Here is a 19,362-nt window from a genome sequence, read left to right as displayed (position 1 = left end):
CTTCTACCTGCCTAGCCTGCGTTTGGGAGCGTGGCCACTGTGGGTGCAGAGCGTGCGTTTGTACTTGTTCAGACCACCAAGGGCCGGCTGGATGTCTTTGGAGCTTTGGCCACAGCTTACCTAAACTGCTAGTTAGAAAGGGATTTATTCACCCGGAGCCTGGTCCGTGCTGCCCCAGAGCATGCTGACATCCCACTGTCCCTGAGAGAGTCTGACTGCCTGCCACCAGAAGGCGAGCCAGAGTCAGCCTGGGGCTCTCCTTCGGGCTCCCAGGGCACCGTGTTCGTGAGGTGGTATTTTCACTCACTTGGTCATTCAGGGAGTGAATGGGGTCGGCTGTTAGTTAGGGCAGACCCACTCCTGGGGAGGGCGGTTATTCCCCACAGCCTGCTGGCCTTTGACTGGAAAGAACAAGGGTCACTGCTCTGGGCATGAGTCTTGGCATGGCCCCTGTGACAGGCTGGACCCATGGGTGTGCTCAGAAGGGGCAGAGACCCTGAGTGAGTGTAGCTCTGCCCCCATCTGAAATGACATGTCTGTTGATTTCTCAATTTGCCTGCTGTAGAACAAATGCCCTTGTTTTATAGCTTTCCTCTTATTGGGAATTATACTCATGACTAATCAATGCTAAATCAAATATTTGAAGTCAGTGCTTTGAGGGCCTCGGGCTGTGGGTGGAGGAGACGGAGCAGGGACGTGTCCACAGCGTGCAGGATGGAGGGTGAGGTCACCTCTCTCCACATTCTCCACCCACTTCCCAGGAATTGGGATGAAGGCAGGATTTAGTCCAATGTTGCCATATGACCAAGGAGAAAATGTTACCAGAACTCGGCTTTTGGCTGTTAGAATACAGCGATTTGACACACACACGGCCATGTGGTAGGTTTACAAAAGGGCTGTGTAATGGAAATCTGAGAAGCTCAAGGGAAACCTGCAGCCAGGTTAGACATGAATTATGGATAAAGGAATGGAGTAAGATGGCAGGGGCTTCCAGTTTTGGCCGAGCACCCTCTGAGGGAACAAGTTACTGAGTTATGCCTAGACTTCGGCAGTTTATTTTCTGACCCCAGGGGCTGGGATGTTCTTTATGTGCTTTGCTAATGGGAAGCAGGTTCCTGTGTGGGTCTGATCCTTGTCACCGAGCAGGTGAACCCGTCTCTGCTGCCCGGGGTTCACCAGGCTGAAGCTCAACCTCACACAGCACGGTGACTTAACGTAGGCTGATAGAGAGTTAAAAATACAAGTTGCCTTGCAAGCTGTCCTCCCACACAGTGGCCTTGGGAAGGCCTTGGAGAGTTGAGTGGGAGGAGCCGGGGCTTTCACCACCTCCTCCCAGGGTGTCAGTGTGGCCTTTGTCTCTGGGCTTCTCCAGAACCGGTGACCAATGCCAGGAGGGATTCAGTGGTTGGAGGAACTTGGCCCCCAGGAGGACTGAGGACTCTGACGGGCACGTGATAGCTGCTCTTTCTCCTAACCCGCTGGTGGACCAGGTCAGCAGGGACTGGGTTTCCCATCTTTACCCTGGAAAAGTCCACGGGGCAAGTGGGGGCATGATCCATGGGGCAGCGGGGGTGTGGTCCACGGGGCAGCGGTCAGGTGGGCAGATGCACTAAGGTGGATGGATGCGCCCAAGGAGCAGCTTGCAGCGCCTCCCTCTAAAGGAATCCAGGAGGGGGCGTTCGCACTGGCGCTGGGCGAGGGAAGATCAGGACAGGCTCGGCTCTGGGTATGGGGGAGCCTGTCCACCCATTCTAGGGGCAGAGAAGCTCCCCGCTGGAGCCTCTGCTTGGAAGCCCCTGCCCAGCAGCAGAGGCAGGGAGAGAGCAGTCTGGCGCCCACATGGCACTGGCTGGAGCCCAATGAGGAGGGCCCTGCCGTTGCCCACCCCAGGCATCGCCGTCCAAATCGCCCTGGGCCCTGCACAGCAGCCAGGGAGCCATCTGGCCTGGCTGCGGGTGAAGCAGGCAGGTCCGCGTGGTTGGGGAACCGGGGCCTGGCGGCCGGCACTGCTCGCTCCCGGATGCCACAGCTGCTGCGCAGAGCGAAGGCCCGAGTAAGGGAAGGCCAGTAGCCCCCAGCTCTGCCCGTCCTGACAGGCCTCAGTAAGAGAAGGCTGCATCCCCACCAGGCCACTTCTCTCCAACGGTGAGCAGGGTTGGTTCACCATGGCCACTGTTTGCCTTCTGAATGCAGAGTGAGACGCACTGTTCTCTCAAATGGAGAGGACCCTGGCTCTGGAGGGTACGGAGGACTTGGACCAGAACTCCACTCTTAGGGACACTGCGTTTTCCTTGAATCGGCTGAACCCAGTTAGCCAGGGCAGGCTCTCTCCTTGCAGGGGAAGATGTGGCCCTAGGATGTGCCTTCAAATGAATCACTCCCTGGGCAGCACCGTCTAGTGGCTGCAGCTGGAATCCTCGGGGAACTGGGGTTTCCCTTGGAGAATCTGACGAGAGAGCCACACTTCCTCCCAGAAAATGCCCTTATGCACAGTTTCACACACTGTGTGCAGGTCTCCTGGATCCTAGGCTAGGAGCCCCTCTAACAGTGGTTCTGGGGGAAAACTATTCAACATGCTATGTGAGATTTTTAGGGGGAGAAGGGAGAGCTGGTAGAGTGGTGTGCCGGGGGGGCTGGTGCCACACACCTTGCCAGGGTGATGAATAATTTTGGCAATAAATACACTTGAAAAATGTAGTATCAGAACACGGACATGTTATAAAGTTGAAAAAGCCAAAGCTAGACAAGACAAAGATCGCTGGCGGCCGTCCTGGTCTTCAGGGAAGACCTGGGGCTGAGGCTGAAAAGCAGAAGACAGCAGTACAGAGCAGAGCAGACTTCGGGTCAGTCAGCTAAGAGCTCAACTGGCAGAGGAGTTCCCACACAACAGCCAGCGGGGACACAGGTGAGGTGGGGTGAACAGACGGGGGTGGATGTGGGCCCAGATTTCTTGAAGCCACTGGAAAGTGGTATTCACACAGGAACTCTGAACCTTTCCCCATTAGGGCGACTTCTTCCAGGACATAAGGTTTACTGCAAAAAAATGCTGACTGAGCTCGGCGTGCCTGCCTGGAGGTTATAGTCTGGGTCCAGGAAACTCTTCACAAAACCCAGGTGGTTTATGTTATCAACAGGCTAGGAAGGAAAACCCCCACGCTTGTTAAGATTTTTACCCTGGACCAGCAGTTGGCAGTGAATCAAAGTAGTTGAAAACTTTTTGTTTTCAGTAAAATTTTCTGGGTCTAATTATTTCTTTTGAACTCTTTCATTATCTTTAATTCCTGCAAAGCTAAGAGGGAGACCGTATCTGCAAAATGAACAGTGAAATCCGACTGCAAGGGGGCCGCTGCTGGAAGGAAAAGCTACTTTCCCCAGTGATGAGACTGCGAGATGAACACCACGTAGAGCAGTGTCACTCGGGGCTCACAGCAGTGAGATCAAGCACAGTACGTGCGTCATTCGCCAGCCGCAGGCCGGCTTCTCTGGGAAGTGATGGGGTTTTCTGAAGGGAAGCAGGAAACTCCACGGACACAGCCGCGCTCTCAGGAGGAGGGACGGGTCCCAGAGCCTCTCTCTCTGGCTCTGTCATCCTCTCTCGCTGGATGTGCATCTTTTATGACGAGGACCTTAATCTGAAAAAGAAAAAGCCTTCCACAACCCTCAGGACTCAAAAGTTCCAGGACTCCAGGTGATAGTGGGTTTCCCAACCATATGCACATGCTTGTGAACAGCGGGAAAGCTGCGCTTTGCTCTGGGATCAGTGTAGGCAAACTATCCCCACGCTGAAAATACACTTACTCTGTTTGATAGTCCCTTGGGCCTTCTTTTTTAAAACCTTTATCAATAGCTGTGCATTTCATCTTTTAAAAAAAACTGCTTTTGGCTTTAGGATCAACTTCACTATTTGTTGGTGTTCATCAGATTTCCCTGGTGGCTCAGATGGAAAAGAATCGGCCTGCAATTCAGGAGACCCTGGGTTGGGAAGAGCCCCTGGAAAAGGGAATGGCAACCTACTCCAGTATTCTTGCCTGGAGAATCCCATGGACAGAGGAGCCTGGTGAGCTGCCCTCCATAGGGCTGTAAAGAGTGGTACACGACTGAGCAACGAACGCTTAAACACTAGTTCGTGGGTGTTTTTATCCTAATGCCTGCCTTCTGTGGGGGTCACTGGGACCTCTCTCGAGCTTCCTGAGGTGCCTGCTCAGGGCACTGACTTCCTGTCTTGTTTTCTATTAAGCTGCAAGGTCTCCCGGCCTCATCCCCTGGGTCTGGATGGTCAGCGCTTCCACTGTCACCCTTCCTGGTTTCCACTTCTATATCCCTCTTTAAAAGCAAGTTAGATTCATGCTGCTTACAGCAGAAGCCAACCCAACGTTGTAAAGCAGTTATCCTCCGATTAAAAATTTAAAAATCCAAAGTTAATTCAGGAGCGCCTGGAGTCTCCAGGTCTTTGCTTTGCTCAGCACTCTGTTGATGTCTGATTGCAACCCACCGGGACTGGGGCACTGGACTGGGCCTGTCTGCTGGTACTGCTCTTCATCTAATCCGAGCTGCTCCTTGTGCCCTCCATACATGCTCATTTCTTGTGTGTGGCCTGTGGGTATCTGCAAAGGTACAGGATCCTATCTACATCCATTGTGTTGAGCTTATAAATTATAGTAAGTATGTCTTCCAAATCCTTACTTTAACTGATTTGATCTGACCACCCACCACGAGCATGGATTTGTCTGTTTAGCTCCACCAGTTTTCTGCTTTGATGTTTTGTAGGTATGGTAGGCGACTGCTGCTGCTGATTACAAGAGTCTTTAAATCAAGAGGAGTGCAATGGTTTGCCCTCTTAATCTTACGGAAATGGAAGCTATTTATCAGCATGAACAGGTCTCTTGTGTTACCCTGTCATGTCAGTGGGTTAACATATCCTGTCTTATCTCGGTGGGTTAAACGGCTCCTCCGGTATTATCCCCTGTTCTCATTCTCTGCTCCAGAATCCATCATCTTCCCCCTATGTGGAGGACAGTTGTTTATTCATGAGGATGTAGAAAATGTCTACTTTGTATCACATGTTACAGACACCGTAGTAAGCAAAACAGTTATTAATGAAATCATTGTACAAATATAGAATTATAAATCAAAAGCTACCAGCATGAAGGACTACCTTCCAGATTGGGGACGACCCAGAGTTGAATTCGTGACCTCAGATCCAAGAGCCGGGTGGGTGATGAGGCCTTGTCAGCTCAGAGACCAGCGTATCCAAAGGCCCCCCCCAGAGAAGAAGGGGTTTGGAGACTGGAAAGAGAGTGTGCTGGAGGGGGGAGCTACAGTGAAGGCCTCTGTGTAGTGTACACAACGATGGGGGAGACCCCCCCAGCAGAGGGGTGTGGGGTCACACAGTGTGCCCGGGGCTGCTCTTCCCCACACTCACAGCCCCGGGCGGGGCCCCTCCCGCTCTCCAGTGAGGCGCTTCCCTAGATGCTGTCGGGGGGGAAGGCGAGCGCGAGGTCGTAGTTGTAACCCGGCATGGCGTCGCAGGCCGAGCGGCAGATGGGCACCGTGCTCTGAAAGGCCAGCTGGTCCACTGCAAACGCGTAGGCCTGGATCAGCCCCCGGTGTCTAGAGAACGCACAGAAAACCATGGTCAGTCCCAGGGCCCAGCCCCTGCCCCCGTGGCGTCTGCTCGAGACAGCCGCTCATGACGACTGCCTCAGTGTGTCTGACCCTCAGTCCCACGCCTAGAGATGAAGAGGTGGGCAGACAGGTTTGGCGGAGGGACGTGAGTGTGGGGAGGTGCCCGACTGGGCAGGGAGCCAGGCCACTGGTAATGAGGGCCTCTGAGGCCCCGGCTTGCAGCCTCTGGCTGAGCGTGAGGACTGGGCTTTGGCACTGTCGCTAGGCTTCTACCACCATCGTAAGCCTTCAGTCTTGGGCTCTAGGCATGTGGCCACAGCCCCACCATGTCCCTACCACCTCCCCACCCCCACAGCATCCAGCTGCAGCAGGCACTCAGCCCATGGTACTGCCCACATCTGTGTCTGTTCCTGACCTCAATGAAAAGAACGGCCGTGCCTGAGGGTACACCCTGCAGGGAACAAGGTGGCCCAGGCTGTTCTAGCAACAAAATCAGGCTAAGAGTGTCTGTTCTGAACACCTACACACCCAGACCAGCCCCCGCCCCAGGCGCTGACCTGCGGTGGGTGGCGAAGTTGTCCAGGTCGGCGTTGCGCACCACCCGCTCGTAGGGCACGTGGGCCGTGATGAGGCTGTGGCTGTTGAAGGAGATGTGCCGCACGGGGTGTCTGCAACACACGGGGACGCTCGTCAGGGTAAGCCTGCGGAAACTCACGTCCTGCCTCTGCTACCAGGGCCTCAAAGCGGGGAGCTGCATGGGGCTCCAGAGCCGCCTAAGCCAGGCTCTTCCTTCACAGCAGAGGAAACTGGGCCCCCAAGGGCCAGTGTCTGGCCTCCGGCCCCCAGCCTCGCGGAGACCAGGCCACCCGCTGGGCCACCTCTGGACACGCGTCTCCATGGCCCTGTGCTCTGGCCAACGCTCCAGCACCTGGCGCACTGGGACGTAAAAGGTCAAATAACCTGAGACACCTCAGACACACGCGGTGGAGAACAGCCCCTCTCGCGGGCTGGCCTGGGCCCAGCCACGCCAGCTCTCTGAGCCGGGTTCCCCATCTACAGGGTGTGCCTGCCCAGTGCTGCCCACGAAGGCCCCACCAGGCCCGGGACTCAGGAGCCCCCTCACCTCACTATTCTTGAAAGGATCCTCTGCTCTGGCCCAGACGCCTGCCCGCCCCCGGCCACCCCCAGGACAGGACTCCCGCTTGGCCCCTCTCAGAGGGCTGTGCTCGGGCTTGTGGCAGCACAAAGTGGCTTCAGACCCACCACGCGTAAGTCTCGTCACTCAGTCGTGCCCCACTCTCCGTGACCCAACCGACTGCAGCCCCCCAGGCTCCTCCATCCTCAGTCCATGAGATTTTTCAGGCAAGGATACTGGAGTGGGTTGCCATAAAACCTATGTAGCAAAGACTTTTTGTTCACTTAAAAAAACTTCCTCCAGTGGAGCAATGGGCCAGACACAGGATAGAAAAGCTGTCTAATGCAAGCAGATGCCTGCCATCAGAGAGCGTCCCAAGTGTTAAGAAGGTGGGCTCTATTCTCATGAAAAGCAGCCAGTGTTTCCAGAGCATCAGAGATGTGATGAGACACAGTTCAGCACTGGGAGGAGGAAGAGGAGACACCAGCACAGACTACAGGGGTCAGCCAGGCCCTCTGAGAAGGGCAGGGGGTGGCCTGGAGGGGCTGAGGGGGTGTCCCTGCCCCGGAGATGGCTGGGGGCAGGACAGGCATCTTGGCCAGAGCAGAGGATCCTCTTAAGGTGGTGACGGGGTTCCTGAGTCCAGGGTCTGCGGCACCGGCTGGACAGAAAAGCGTTCCTGGAGAACTTCGGCCCAGAGAGGCAAGAGGGCTGGAGAGCAAAGTCTAGAGGACGGGGAGGGACAGGTTGGGGCTCAGTCCCAGGCGTGCCACCGGTGGGGCGGGGGGGGCGGGGGCGCCTGGGGAGTGTGGCTGTGGTGGGCAGTGGGGTGGGAGACTGAGAACAGTGGGACCAGAGCTCGAGAGGCCATGGGGCACTGGCTGCCAGGACTGGACTGAGTCTGAGAATCCCCAGCAGACTGAGCAGCATCAAAGCCTTGCGCTGGTAAACAGGCTTTGCGACCTTCTCTGGGACAAGCGCTAAGCCCTGGTGAGAACTGAGGGGCATCACAACTGAGCTAGGAAGGTGGGGCAGGACACAGCTCTGGGCACCAGCTTACTTACCCCGGCTTCACCTTAACGATCCACCCGAGGGAGAACAGCTTTTCAGGGAGAGAGAGAAGAGCTCTGTTCGAGGGCAGGCCTCGTGGGCTGTCGGAGTGGCCAGGCATAGACAGCTCTTGAGAAAAGAGTAAAAGGCTGTCCCTATAGATGGATCGGGGCGGCCGCGGTGCGGGCGTTTGCTGCCCTCTGGCACCACCTGGTGGCAACTCGATGCGTCCCCACGGACAGCAGGCGCCCCAGCCAAGAAAGCTGCCGGCCCAGCGCCAGCTACCACTGCCCCGCAAGAAGGCAAGCCAGTCCTCTTTGGACCTCGTACTTAAACTAGACCTGTGAGCAGTCTTCACTTCTTCATGCCATGCAGTTGGCGGGGACACGCCTCGGTGTCTATCTGCAGCCTCAGCTGTGGAAGCTCTGCGTCTCGTCACAGCGGTGCTGATGGACAACCCGGGGGGCTGGGGGTGGGAGGGGTTTGCTGCCTGTCTCCTGCAGGGACGTGGGGGGGCTGGGTGGGTGTGGGCAAGGGGGCAGCCTCCGGTCGGCTCCAGCTGATCCCTGCTCAGGCGAGGCCACCTCTGCTTTAAAGGTTAGAAGCAAGCTCAAGATGTTTAACAGGTGAGGCCCCCTTAGTTCCATTTACCTAGCCATCTGCTCTGCTTGCGAGAGTATCTGTCTCTTGAATTTTAGAGCTAAAGGTTAAAGTTATAAATTCCTCCTTAGCTGAACCTGAACTTTTCAGTGTGAAGCGCCCTTGTAAACGGCAACACTCCCTGGAGTGGACGGATGGGGGGGTCTGTCCCATCACAGTCTCTACCCGAGCCGTGTGGTGGCCGTCTGAACAGGCAGCAGTGACCAGCTCCAGTTCTGAGACCATTTCCAGAGATCTCAGCAGCTGGCTCGGAGGATCACAGCAGCACCTGCGGGCCGGCCTACCTGGAGTGAACCTCCCAGAGCTTCTGGCTCATCCGGTAGTCCCACACAGAGACCAGGCCCTCCTCGCCTCCACTGACGATCTTCCAGTCATCCATCTGGACTGCGGACACTCCGAGCTGGTGGGCGGAGATAGACAGGGCGATGCTGTCGGTGCGGAGGTCGTGGATCCTCACCCTGCAGGGCCCGAGGTGAGCAGAGAAATTAGCATTAGAGCCCGAGGTGACAGATTCCTCCTCGTCTGTGCACAGCGACCCTATGAAGATGAAGAATATGAAACTCCTTTAGTTACAAACGTCTGAACATTCACCTCCATGGTGTACTCTCACAGGAGGCTACGGGGCACTAGAAATGACCTAGTTCAGAGCACCCTCAACTGCTCAAAGCACACAAAAGTGAAAGTGTTAGTCACTCAGTCGTGTCCGACTCTCTGCGACCCCGTGGTCTGTAGCCTGCCAGGCTCCTCTGTCCATACTTGAGTGGGTTGCCATCTCCTTCTCCAGGGCACCTTCCCAACCCAGGGATCGAACCTGGGTCTCCCACATTGCGGGCAGATTCTTTACTCTCTGAGCCACCGGGGTAGATCAAAGCACAGAACAAGGACACAGATACAAGCTGTCCTGGACAGCAGCCCCCGGAGAGGGAGGCTGTGACCTGACTGGCACGCGGCTTCCATGGGGACCTGGGCCTGAGAAGCCCAGCATGGCAGTTCTGCTGTTTGTATGCAAGTCTGTTAAGGGCAAGATGTAAAACAGCTACATTTGTCTGCAACCTGAACCGGTGCCCAGTTCACCCGAAAAACAGCCCTTTTCGGGTGGAGTGGTACATGGTTCATCAGCGGCGTCTTGTTGAAATTTGCAAAGGGGATGCATCCATCATTGACTAAGCATAAGAGAATCAGGATGAGACTATGTAGACACTGGGGAGTTGCTTACCTGAAATCTTGAGATAATTACCTACCTTGTAATAATCTGAAGAACATCTTTAAAAACTACTTTTTATACAAGTATGTGCTGAATTTCTACCACCAAGAAGAGACTACTGCTGCCCACCAGCTGGCAGGGGAGCTGGACAAACGCGTCCCACACGGAGAACGTGGGGAGAGGGAAGAACTCGAACACACTCCAGGCCCTGGGCTCTTATAGCTCTATGAGCATACCCACACACGAGCTACTTTCAGCATTCTGAGGGGAAATTATTTCAACTGGAAATTCTGTACTGCATTACTTACCAAGTTTGAGGGCATAATGAAGAGTTTTTCTTTTTTTCTTTTTTTTAATTTCTACCAGAAAAGGACTCAAAGTGAGCTACCCGTGGATATTCTCTCAAAGAGAGTGGGATGGCAAAATATCAGAAGGACAGTGCGGAGCCCCCTGCCCCCCACAGAATGCGGTATGAGCATCGCAGACAGCAGAGAAAGACCTACTATGTCAGCTGGGCAGACGGACGCATAGGACAAGGACAAACCACCTCTTAAGAGGAAGAGCCTCACTCAAACAGGCCACAGAGCAAAACTCAATATGTGCTACACATGAAAGGCACATTGGTGTGTGACAAGGAAGAGAGGTGACAATTTTAATACCTGAAAATTTCAGAGCAAAAAGCATTAGCTGAGAGTACTTCATAACGATGAGACGGGTACAGTGTACTAAACGTTTCATAAAACTTGGCGGGAAAAAAAGCCCACATGTAAAAAGTATAAATCAAATATTCCAATTAAAAAACCACCCCATGATTTACACTTTTGCAGGTGGGTTTTAGTACATTTAATACACTGTCACACAGGGAGCTCAACCACCCCAGTGCTCTGACAACCTAGAGGAGCAGGAGGGAGGAACATCATGTATACTTAACGGTTGATGTGTACAGTTACATCGTATGTAAAATAAAAAATAACACCTAAGAAATTCGTTTTGCTGTGCCCCTTCCTTCCATTACAAGAAAAGATCCCACTTAATTTAGCAATTAAAGACAAAGTACCTTATAATAACTTTCTCAAAGTGGAGCTCTACCCACCAAAACTAACTATGGAGGACTTAGAGAATTAAAAACAATTAAAAATATTCGAGATAGGTAGGCCTTTCTAAAAACATTAAAAAAAATAGCACGTCCACGTAACTGGTAAACTGGGGGAAATGTTTGCAGCAGAGAGGACTGGCTAATTTCTTGTTTAAAAAGAAATTCATTTAAATTGATATGACCCATTATTTTTGAAATATTTACTTGGCTGGTCGGGTCTTGGTTGCAGTATGCTGGCTTAGTTCCCTGACCAGGGCAGGGACGGAACCCCTGCCCCACCAGGCAAGTCACTGATAACCCATTATTAAACCAAGAGAAAAGAAAAAGTTGACAGGAAAAGAAATATTAATACTAATGGCTTTTAAACACGTACAAGATGTCCCAATTCACTGGTAACGAGAGAAATTATGCACTAAAACTACAGCACCATAAGGGCACTTGTCAACTGTCTACCTGCAAAGGTCAAGTTCTGCAGTACTCTGAGATCTTCCATCCTGGATGGACAGGTACTTCTGTGCAGCTGATGGGAGCACAAGCCTTCTCTTTGGGGAGTGATTTGACAATATCCAACAAATTAAAAAATATACTTCACTTCTGACCTAGCCGCTCTACTTCTAGGATTTTATCTAGGCTACATCTCATACTGGGGGCTTCCTCAATGACTCAGTGGTAAAGAATCCGCCTGCAACACAGGAGACGTGAGCTCGATCCCTGGGTCAGGAAGATCCCCTGGAAAAGGAACTGGCAACCCACTCCAGTATTCTTGCCTGGAAAACCCCATGGACAGAGAAGCCTGGTGGGCTACAGTCCATGTGGTCACAAAGAGTCAGATATAACTTAGCAACTAAATACCACCACATCTAATATATGTGTACATCCACACACGTATATATAAGGCCATTAGCCACAGCACTTTTTTAGTAGCAAAGATGAGGCTTCTGTTTCAGGTACCTGCTGACCATCCCAGTAAATATCACTTAATATTGCTGGGTAAGACGTAACTACATCCTTCTAAAAGCCCTGATGAACTCACAGAGCACCTGACCTCCCTGGGACACCTATAGAAAACCAGCCTGGAGAGCCTGAGCTGCAGTTTCTGGCGCCTGCAGGCATGTGTGGTAGGGGTGAGGCTGAAGGCAGGTCCAGTCACAGGAAGCAGTGGGCCTGGCTCTTCCTTCACCACAGGGCCAAGACTGGGGGCCGCCCAAACAGGCGTATTGAGAAGTCGCTTCACAAAAAAGCAGTATAGAACTTCTAGACACAAAAGCATAATCCTGCAATTAAAATCATCAGACAGTCCAGAAGCAGATTAGACAAAGCACTTGTAAATTAGAAGATAAATCTGAAAGGTTACCTAGAATGGAGCATGGAGAGAGAAGCAGATGAAAAATGTGAATGAAGGGTTAAGAGACAGGAAGGATGGGAGCGGACGGTCCAGCTTATTTATGCCCGAAAGAAGTTTCCCTAAGGAGAAAATACGGTGTATGGCAAAGAAGCACTATTCGAAGTGTTAATGGCTATTTTCCCAGAATGAAAGACGGGCATATGCACACTCATGAACACTAATCAGAATAACTTAAAAAGAGATACATATCAAAGAGTATCATCATAAAGTGGGAAACCACAAAAAACAGAGGTCTTAAAAGCAACCTGAGACAAAAAGATGTTATGATAATTAGAGCATCGTTTTTGCATCATCATGAATCTGAGCGACTCAATGGTGCGCACAAGTTACCTACCTCGATCAGCTGAGGCCGTGACGGTGCGTCCGTACAGGCGTGATGGAGGCCTGCACAGGCAGGAGAGGATGAGAACGACGCGGACTGAGGGCATCCGTCACCCACACACTGCCTCACCCCAGGCGCCCGGGCCCAGCCATGTGCCAGCTCGGGGGGTGGCGGCGGCTGCACCCACCTGACTGCGAAGGCCCCCTTCTGGAGAATGCAGCTACCCAGCCTCCTCTGAGCAGAGAGACGCTCCCAGGAGACAGCTTCTCCCCGTATATACTTTTTTGTGCTTTTGAATTTTAAAGGTATAGATGACTTCTCTTAAAGACTTTTAAAAGTAAAATGCCGGAAGGACACACATACTAAACTGGTAACAGTAGTTACCGTGGGGAAGAACGTCAAGGAAGAATGAGAGGAATGAAGGCAGCCTTTACTTCTCATTCTAGACACAGCCAAACTATTTAAGAAACGAGCTCACGCGTGACTGGGAGGGGCTCCCAGGGCTGGGCCTTCAAGTACTGGTCATGCTCTGTTTCTTATGTGTGTGTGCACTGGGGGAATGCCCAGGCATTCGGTTGTTCTTTAAATTCTACACAACATACCTTGTATACATTTCCACGTAGGTGTTTTGTTTCAAATCACACAGGGTTTTAGAAATCTAGTGTCTTAGGACACAGAGGCTAGGTCCAGGGCTGCCTCCAGGCTGTCGGCTAGACGACTGAGAGCTCCGTCAACCTCCTCCCCACCCAGCCCCGCTTCCCAGTGAGGGGGTCGATGACCAGAGAGAGGCAGAGCGAGTGTGAGGACAAAGCACTCCCTGGGTCAGCATTTGGAGACACTAATCTTTGGGCATTTGTGGGTAAGAGAAGAGAGAAAAGGTAGAGCTGCTGTGAAGGGAACCCTGCCTGCAGGCTGCAGCTGCAGGTTCCTACTAATGGGAACCAGAAAAGGACGAGGGGGAGGGAGAAATTTTTAGCTCGAGTACTTTTCAGTGCATATTTGGGTAATAAGGGTCTATTTTGCTCTGGTGATTTTCATAAAAAGCTCCTCTGTTGAATATTTATACTCTCATCATTTACAGTTTGGCTGTTAAGGAGACAAAGGCAAACACAAATTTGGTCCAGAAGTTCAAAGTTTGCCATCTGTTTTCCTATTGTATTTAGATACCAGCATGGATGGCTCCAAACAAAACACAAATACACTGAAAGATACGCCCTTAGTGTATTGTATCACTAAGGAAAACAAAGATGGGCCAAAAACAGACTCGAACTTCTCCCCGTAGGGAGAAAGGAAAGACTCAAGACATCTCCTTAGAGAGGCAAGGCTCTGGTCTCTGGTAGACAGAGACAGCAACCAGGGCGGGAAGTCCCCACGAACCTTTCGTGGCCCTAGCCTGAACAGCAGCGCTCCTTGGCAGAGCGTGCGCCCTCGGCGCACAAATCAAATACCTGACACGGGGAAACAGGTAGCACGGCGAACGGGCACAGACATGCCAAGACAACTGATTCCAGGGACAAAAAGAAGCCCACGGTGGACACGGTGAATCCCCAGCCAGCGTGCGTTTCATCAACTTTGCCCGATGAAAAGGAAAAAAAAAATTGGTCTGAAAGCTGTAATTGTATTATGTTTAATATTCATGGTTGGGTTTGGAGGACTGTTCCAACACTCTCCTTCTCTCCAGCCCCTCTCTAATGAAAATCACACCATAGGAGTCGGCTGGAGCCCGCCAATTAAAACAAAAGACACCAGAACCTTCCAAAGACTCCCAACAGAGGAGCATCCATCTGATGGGCAGGAAAACGTGCTGGAAGCGAGAGGGAGGCACGCTCTGGCTGGTCCTGTGCTAAGAGCTCTGAATAACTTATTATAACACTTGCAGATGGAGCAAGTGTAACATTTACGCCCCACTCGCTCTCCCTAACAGCCAGCAGCAGCACCAGAAGCCATCACAACTCTGCATTTGTCAGGGCGAGAAGCAAGCTCCAAGACTCTCTAATTAGTGGTCACAACTCAGAGCTTGCTTCCCATTGGTTTGGACTAAATAGTCCCTTATAATAGTAAGGCCAAAAAAAAAAAAGGCAAAACACTGTATTTGATGGCAAAAATGAAGGCTGTCCAGACTCTGGCTTGGCAGTTTCATGAAGAAAGACCTGACCTTCAGCTATACTTCTATCCAGAAAATAAAGGCAACCAGCAAGATGGCATGAAAACACAGTCCTTCTTTTTCAAAATGACCAAATTAATCAAGAAAACAAGTTGTTTTTGTTTTTTTTTTTTTTAAAGAAATCAATAACATGATTCTGTTTTGTCTCATCAAAGCTAGGCTATTAAAGAGGATTTTAAAATATAACATATGGCCAAATCAGTAGCTGTAGCTATCTACTTATCTATATCTACACAGCACCAATGATGGTCTTTGGTGAATGATTTATTTTTAACAGCAACTAGAAAAACATGGATTTTCAGGCAGAACTGACGAGTTGAATCCAACCAGGCCATGGTCAGAGCTCTCTGTATTGTAAAGCTGTCTCTCTAGAGTTCTTTGTATTTTGCCCACAAAAGTAGTAAGCCCTGTGAGAGTGATCACTCGACCTTTCTAGGCCTGTCTCCTTAGCTGGGCCGCCACTGGATGGTCTTAAAGAGCTCTGTGAGACTGAACACTCTATAATCCTCACAAGACAGCCCATGACACCACCTGTGGACAAAAATGAGATATGTATAACACCAAATTAACAAGGTACATTGGGAATATGGAAACATTTAGCTGACTGTAATATCCTTTAAAATTTTAAACAGATGAGTATACCTAGCACAACCTCTCCATTGTACGGTCAACTGGTTTTCAACAGTGCGGCCAGACGATCTGATGGGGAAAGAATAGCCTTTTCTCAGCAGACCATGGTTCTCCTAGGACAGTGGATATCCACAGGCAAAGAAGAGGCGGGACCCCCACCCCACATTACATACAAAAGTTTAACTCCAAACGTGTCACAGACCTCAATGGAGGGCAAAACCACAGAAATTCTTCTAAGTAAACATAGGAATATGTCTGTGACTTTGGGCTAGGAAATGGCTTCTTCAATGATACCAAGAGCACAAGCAGTAAAGAAAAACTGGAAAAGTCAAACTCAATCAAAATTTAAAACTTCCATGCTTCAAAGAACACTATCAAGAGCGTGAAAAGAACCCACAAAATGGGGAAACATGTTTACCAGTCGTATCTTATAAGAGGTTGGTATCCAGACTAGACAAAGAACTCATAAAACTCAATAAATAAAAAGACAACCTAATTAAAGAATGGACTAAGGCTCTGAACAGACATTTATCCAAAAAGGCCAAGAAGCACATGAAAGGATGTTCAACGTCACATCTTCAGGGCAGCTATCATCAGAGACAACGGTAAGTACAGGTGAGGGTGTGGAGAAACTGGAACCTCCACCCACTGCTGGTGGGAATGGAAGACGGCACCGTCACTGGAAAACTGTCTGGCAGCTCCCTGGATAGTTAAACACTGACTTATATAAGCCGGCAATTCCACTCCTAGGTATGTATACACAAGAGAACTGAAAATATAACACCTATACAAAAATTTGTGGCTGAATGCTAATAGCACTATTCATAAGAACCAAAAAGTGGAAACAACCCAAATGCTAACTGATGGATGAATAATGAGTGAATGTGGCATACTCACACAGTGGAAAACGACATGGCCATAAGGAGGAATTAAGTGGTGATTTGAGCTTATCTTGGAGGTTTATCTTGGAGACACTACGCTGAATGGAAGGAAGAAGCCAGCCACAAAAAGGTCACATGTTCTATGATTCCATTTATATGAAATCTCCAAAGCAGATCCATAGAGGCAGGAAGTGATTAGCAGTTGCCAAAAGCTGGAGGGGTTGGGGGGATGTGGAGAGTGTCTGCTAATGGGCACAAGGTTTCTGTCTGGGGTGATGAAAAAGTATTCTAAGATCACAGCAACCTTGTGAACTTTACACGGGATTGTATAATTTAAACTGGTGAACTGTAGGTATGTAAATTCTCTCTGATTAAGCTAAAGTTTTAAAAAGAAAGATTACAGGAGGAAAAAGCAGTGGGATTTGTTGGTTCAGCGAGTATTGCCTTGGCAGCCCACTAACAACCTGACACACACCCTTACCACCAACTCTTTGTTGTTGTTTTTGGTGCTGCCACGTGGCTTGCGGGGTGGGGTCTTAGTTCCCCTGACCAGGGATTGAACCCAGGCCCCAGCAATGGCAGCACAGAGTCCTAACCACTGGACCGCCAGGAAGTCCCACCTTATCACCAGCTCTTATTCTGGTTGTCCCCAGCGGAGCATTTCCTAGTGTGGATCCCAGGTTTCACTCATTAGAGAGGAAGGAGCAGCTCCCAGAGAGGAGACTGAGAGCAACAGAATGGGAAGGGACCCCATGTAATACAGCTCTCTGCTGCCAACTATTGAGCTTATTTTAATAATTTAAAGAGAACAGGAGTTCTGATTCTGACTTCAAGTAAGCCCATAGCTGCCTGTCTTCTGCTGCTACAACCAAAACCTCTGGAACAAAAAGGCTAGGACCTAAGGACCCTGGAGAGCTGACTCAGTACAGCGAGTTGTGGAGGTCGCGGGTGGGGGAGGAAGAGCCTCACTCCGAGCATGAGCTCCAGGAGAAGCCTGTGTGATGGTGCGGGAGCTGAAATGCTAACAGAATCGTCACCCTCTTTCTGAAGAATCGACGACAGAAGCCCCTACATCCAAAGAATGTGGGTGTGGGTCTCTGGGGATTCCCTCTCCTCTCTCTCTGGTTTGCCCATGGGCAGTCCGTACTCACAGAGCTGCACTCACAGGTGAGACTCTGAGAGAAACCCCATCTCCTGGTCAGAGGCCCTGGGAAAGGGGGCCCTGAAAGCTAGGAAGTGTAGGGATGCAGAGCGGGAGGAACTGGAGACGGGGAGCCCGTGACACTGGGCGTGACTCCTGCTCACACAGACGCTAAGCTGTGCCACAAAGGCTCCAGCAAGACTGATGGTCTCAGCCGAAGCTCCGGGCGACACATGCAGGACAGAGTCAGAGAAAACTGAACTGACACCCACTGCAGGCAAGACACAAGCTGCAGTCTTAACCAGGGGCAGTGCCTGTTTGAAACAGGATTATGCAACAGGACACAGCGCACACAAAATGTCCAGGACACATCCCACATTACTTGATACTCCTCCCGCCCTGAAAGCCCCAGGAAGATGTAACCCGTTCTCCATGCAAAAAACAATGTCAACCCTAAAATAACTCAGGCTTTAGGAATCATCAGTGACTTTAAAGCAGCTATTTCAATTATATTCCAGGAGGTAAAGGTACAGGGATAAGAAAGGATGAGATTAGGAGCAAATAGAAACAATGGACATTTTGAACCAAAGAGTATAAAATCCAAAATTAAAAAATTCACTAGATGGGCTCAATAGTACAATGGAGATGACACAGGGAAAAGTTAGTGGATCCAGAGTTAAATCAATAGATATTTGCAACCCGAAGAATATAAGGCTTAGGAAAGAAAATGAATAGAGTTTCAGGTATCTGTGAGATAAAAGGTCTGTCCTTCACATCACTAAAGTCCCAGGGGAGAAGGGAAACGGATCAGTGTGGAAAAAAATATTTGAAGAAATAATGGCAAAAAACTTCCCAAATTTGATAGAAGACATAAATTTACAGATTCTGAATGTTCAGTGAACCCCAGACAAAGGTAAAACTAAAAAAAAAAAAACCCAAACCCACAGTGGTCTATTTCTTGCAGACTTTATCTTAGTAACCCAATCAAGTTTCTCACAACCGTTCTAATTTCTAAGTTATGGACTTATTTTTGCCTTCACTGAACAAATACAAACTTTTATTTAATTGAAAACACCATCCAACGTAAGAAGCACCATTACTTTATGTAATATTTTAACATGCTGCCAGTTATTTGTAAGATGTTATAAAAGACACATCTTGATTTTATAGATGTGAAAATGTAAAAAAATAAAAATCAGTACATCTTAAATGCAAAACATACAGAGTTAATGGCTTCTCTGATAGCTCAGCTGGTAAAGAACCTGCCTGCAATGCAGGAAAACCCAGTTCGATTCCTGGGTCAGAAAGATCCACTGGAGAAGGGACAGGCTACCCACTCCAGTATTCTTGGGCTTCCCTTGTGACTCAGCTGGAAAAAGAATCCACCTGCAATGAAGGAGACTTGGGTTTGATCCCTGGGTTGGGAAGATCCCTTGAAGAAGGGAAAGGCTACCCACTCCAGTATTCTGGCCTGGAGAATTCCATAGGCTGTATGTATAGTCCATGGGGTCGAACAGAGGGACATGACTCAGCAACTTTCACTCATTTCACATACAGAGTTAAGCCCTCTCTGAGCACAAGACAGACACTGTGGTAAGACATAAGCTTCTATCCCTAACACTGGATGTACAACCCACCCCTCCTCCTCTAATATTGCTTAACCACTCTTTCTTCTTGGCTTAGCAGCAAAACACAAAATAAACATTTAAAAAACCATCACTGATCTAGGGTATTAAAACTCTTGTGCACAGCCCCACCTATAAAAGCCCACTGTATCACCCTTCCCTTCCAATGAGGGCAAGGTACAACCCAACAGTAACTCAGTTACCACACCTTGATCACTTTATAATCTTTTATCAGACTCTACTTAACCTCTAGTGACAAGCTAGAACTATTTTTTCATTTTTAATTTCAGCCTATACCATGCCACCTCCCCCTACCCCGAAACACAACTCCTTATATAATTCCACCCATATTTACAAAGTTACTCAAGCTGATTTCCTTACTTTAATGAAACTTTATTTTTGTTTTAACCTTGGACAGTTTTAT

The 19,362-nt window shown here is 50.0% G+C and overlaps 1 protein-coding gene across 1 annotated transcript in view; it reads right to left on the bottom strand.

Annotated features, from left to right (window-relative positions):
* Nucleotides 1-4,987: 4,987 nt before the first annotated feature.
* The window catches only part of FBXW8 (F-box and WD repeat domain containing 8), a 113,905-nt gene continuing 99,530 nt past the window's right edge, over nt 4,988-19,362 (bottom strand). The window contains exons 9-11 of the mRNA XM_045163070.1: nt 8,755-8,928; nt 6,183-6,293; nt 4,988-5,610 (exon numbers count right to left, since the gene is read on the bottom strand). Coding sequence (XP_045019005.1) covers nt 5,466-5,610; nt 6,183-6,293; nt 8,755-8,928 — 430 coding nt within the window. The 3' untranslated portion in view covers nt 4,988-5,465. The remainder of the gene's footprint in view (nt 5,611-6,182; nt 6,294-8,754; nt 8,929-19,362) is intronic.

The sequence above is a fragment of the Bubalus bubalis genome, chromosome 17 (genome assembly GCF_019923935.1).
Source record: "Bubalus bubalis isolate 160015118507 breed Murrah chromosome 17, NDDB_SH_1, whole genome shotgun sequence".
Lineage (NCBI taxonomy): Eukaryota > Metazoa > Chordata > Mammalia > Artiodactyla > Bovidae > Bubalus > Bubalus bubalis.
Note: the sequence above shows the minus strand (reverse complement) of the source record. Positions and strands in the feature narration are given on the sequence as shown.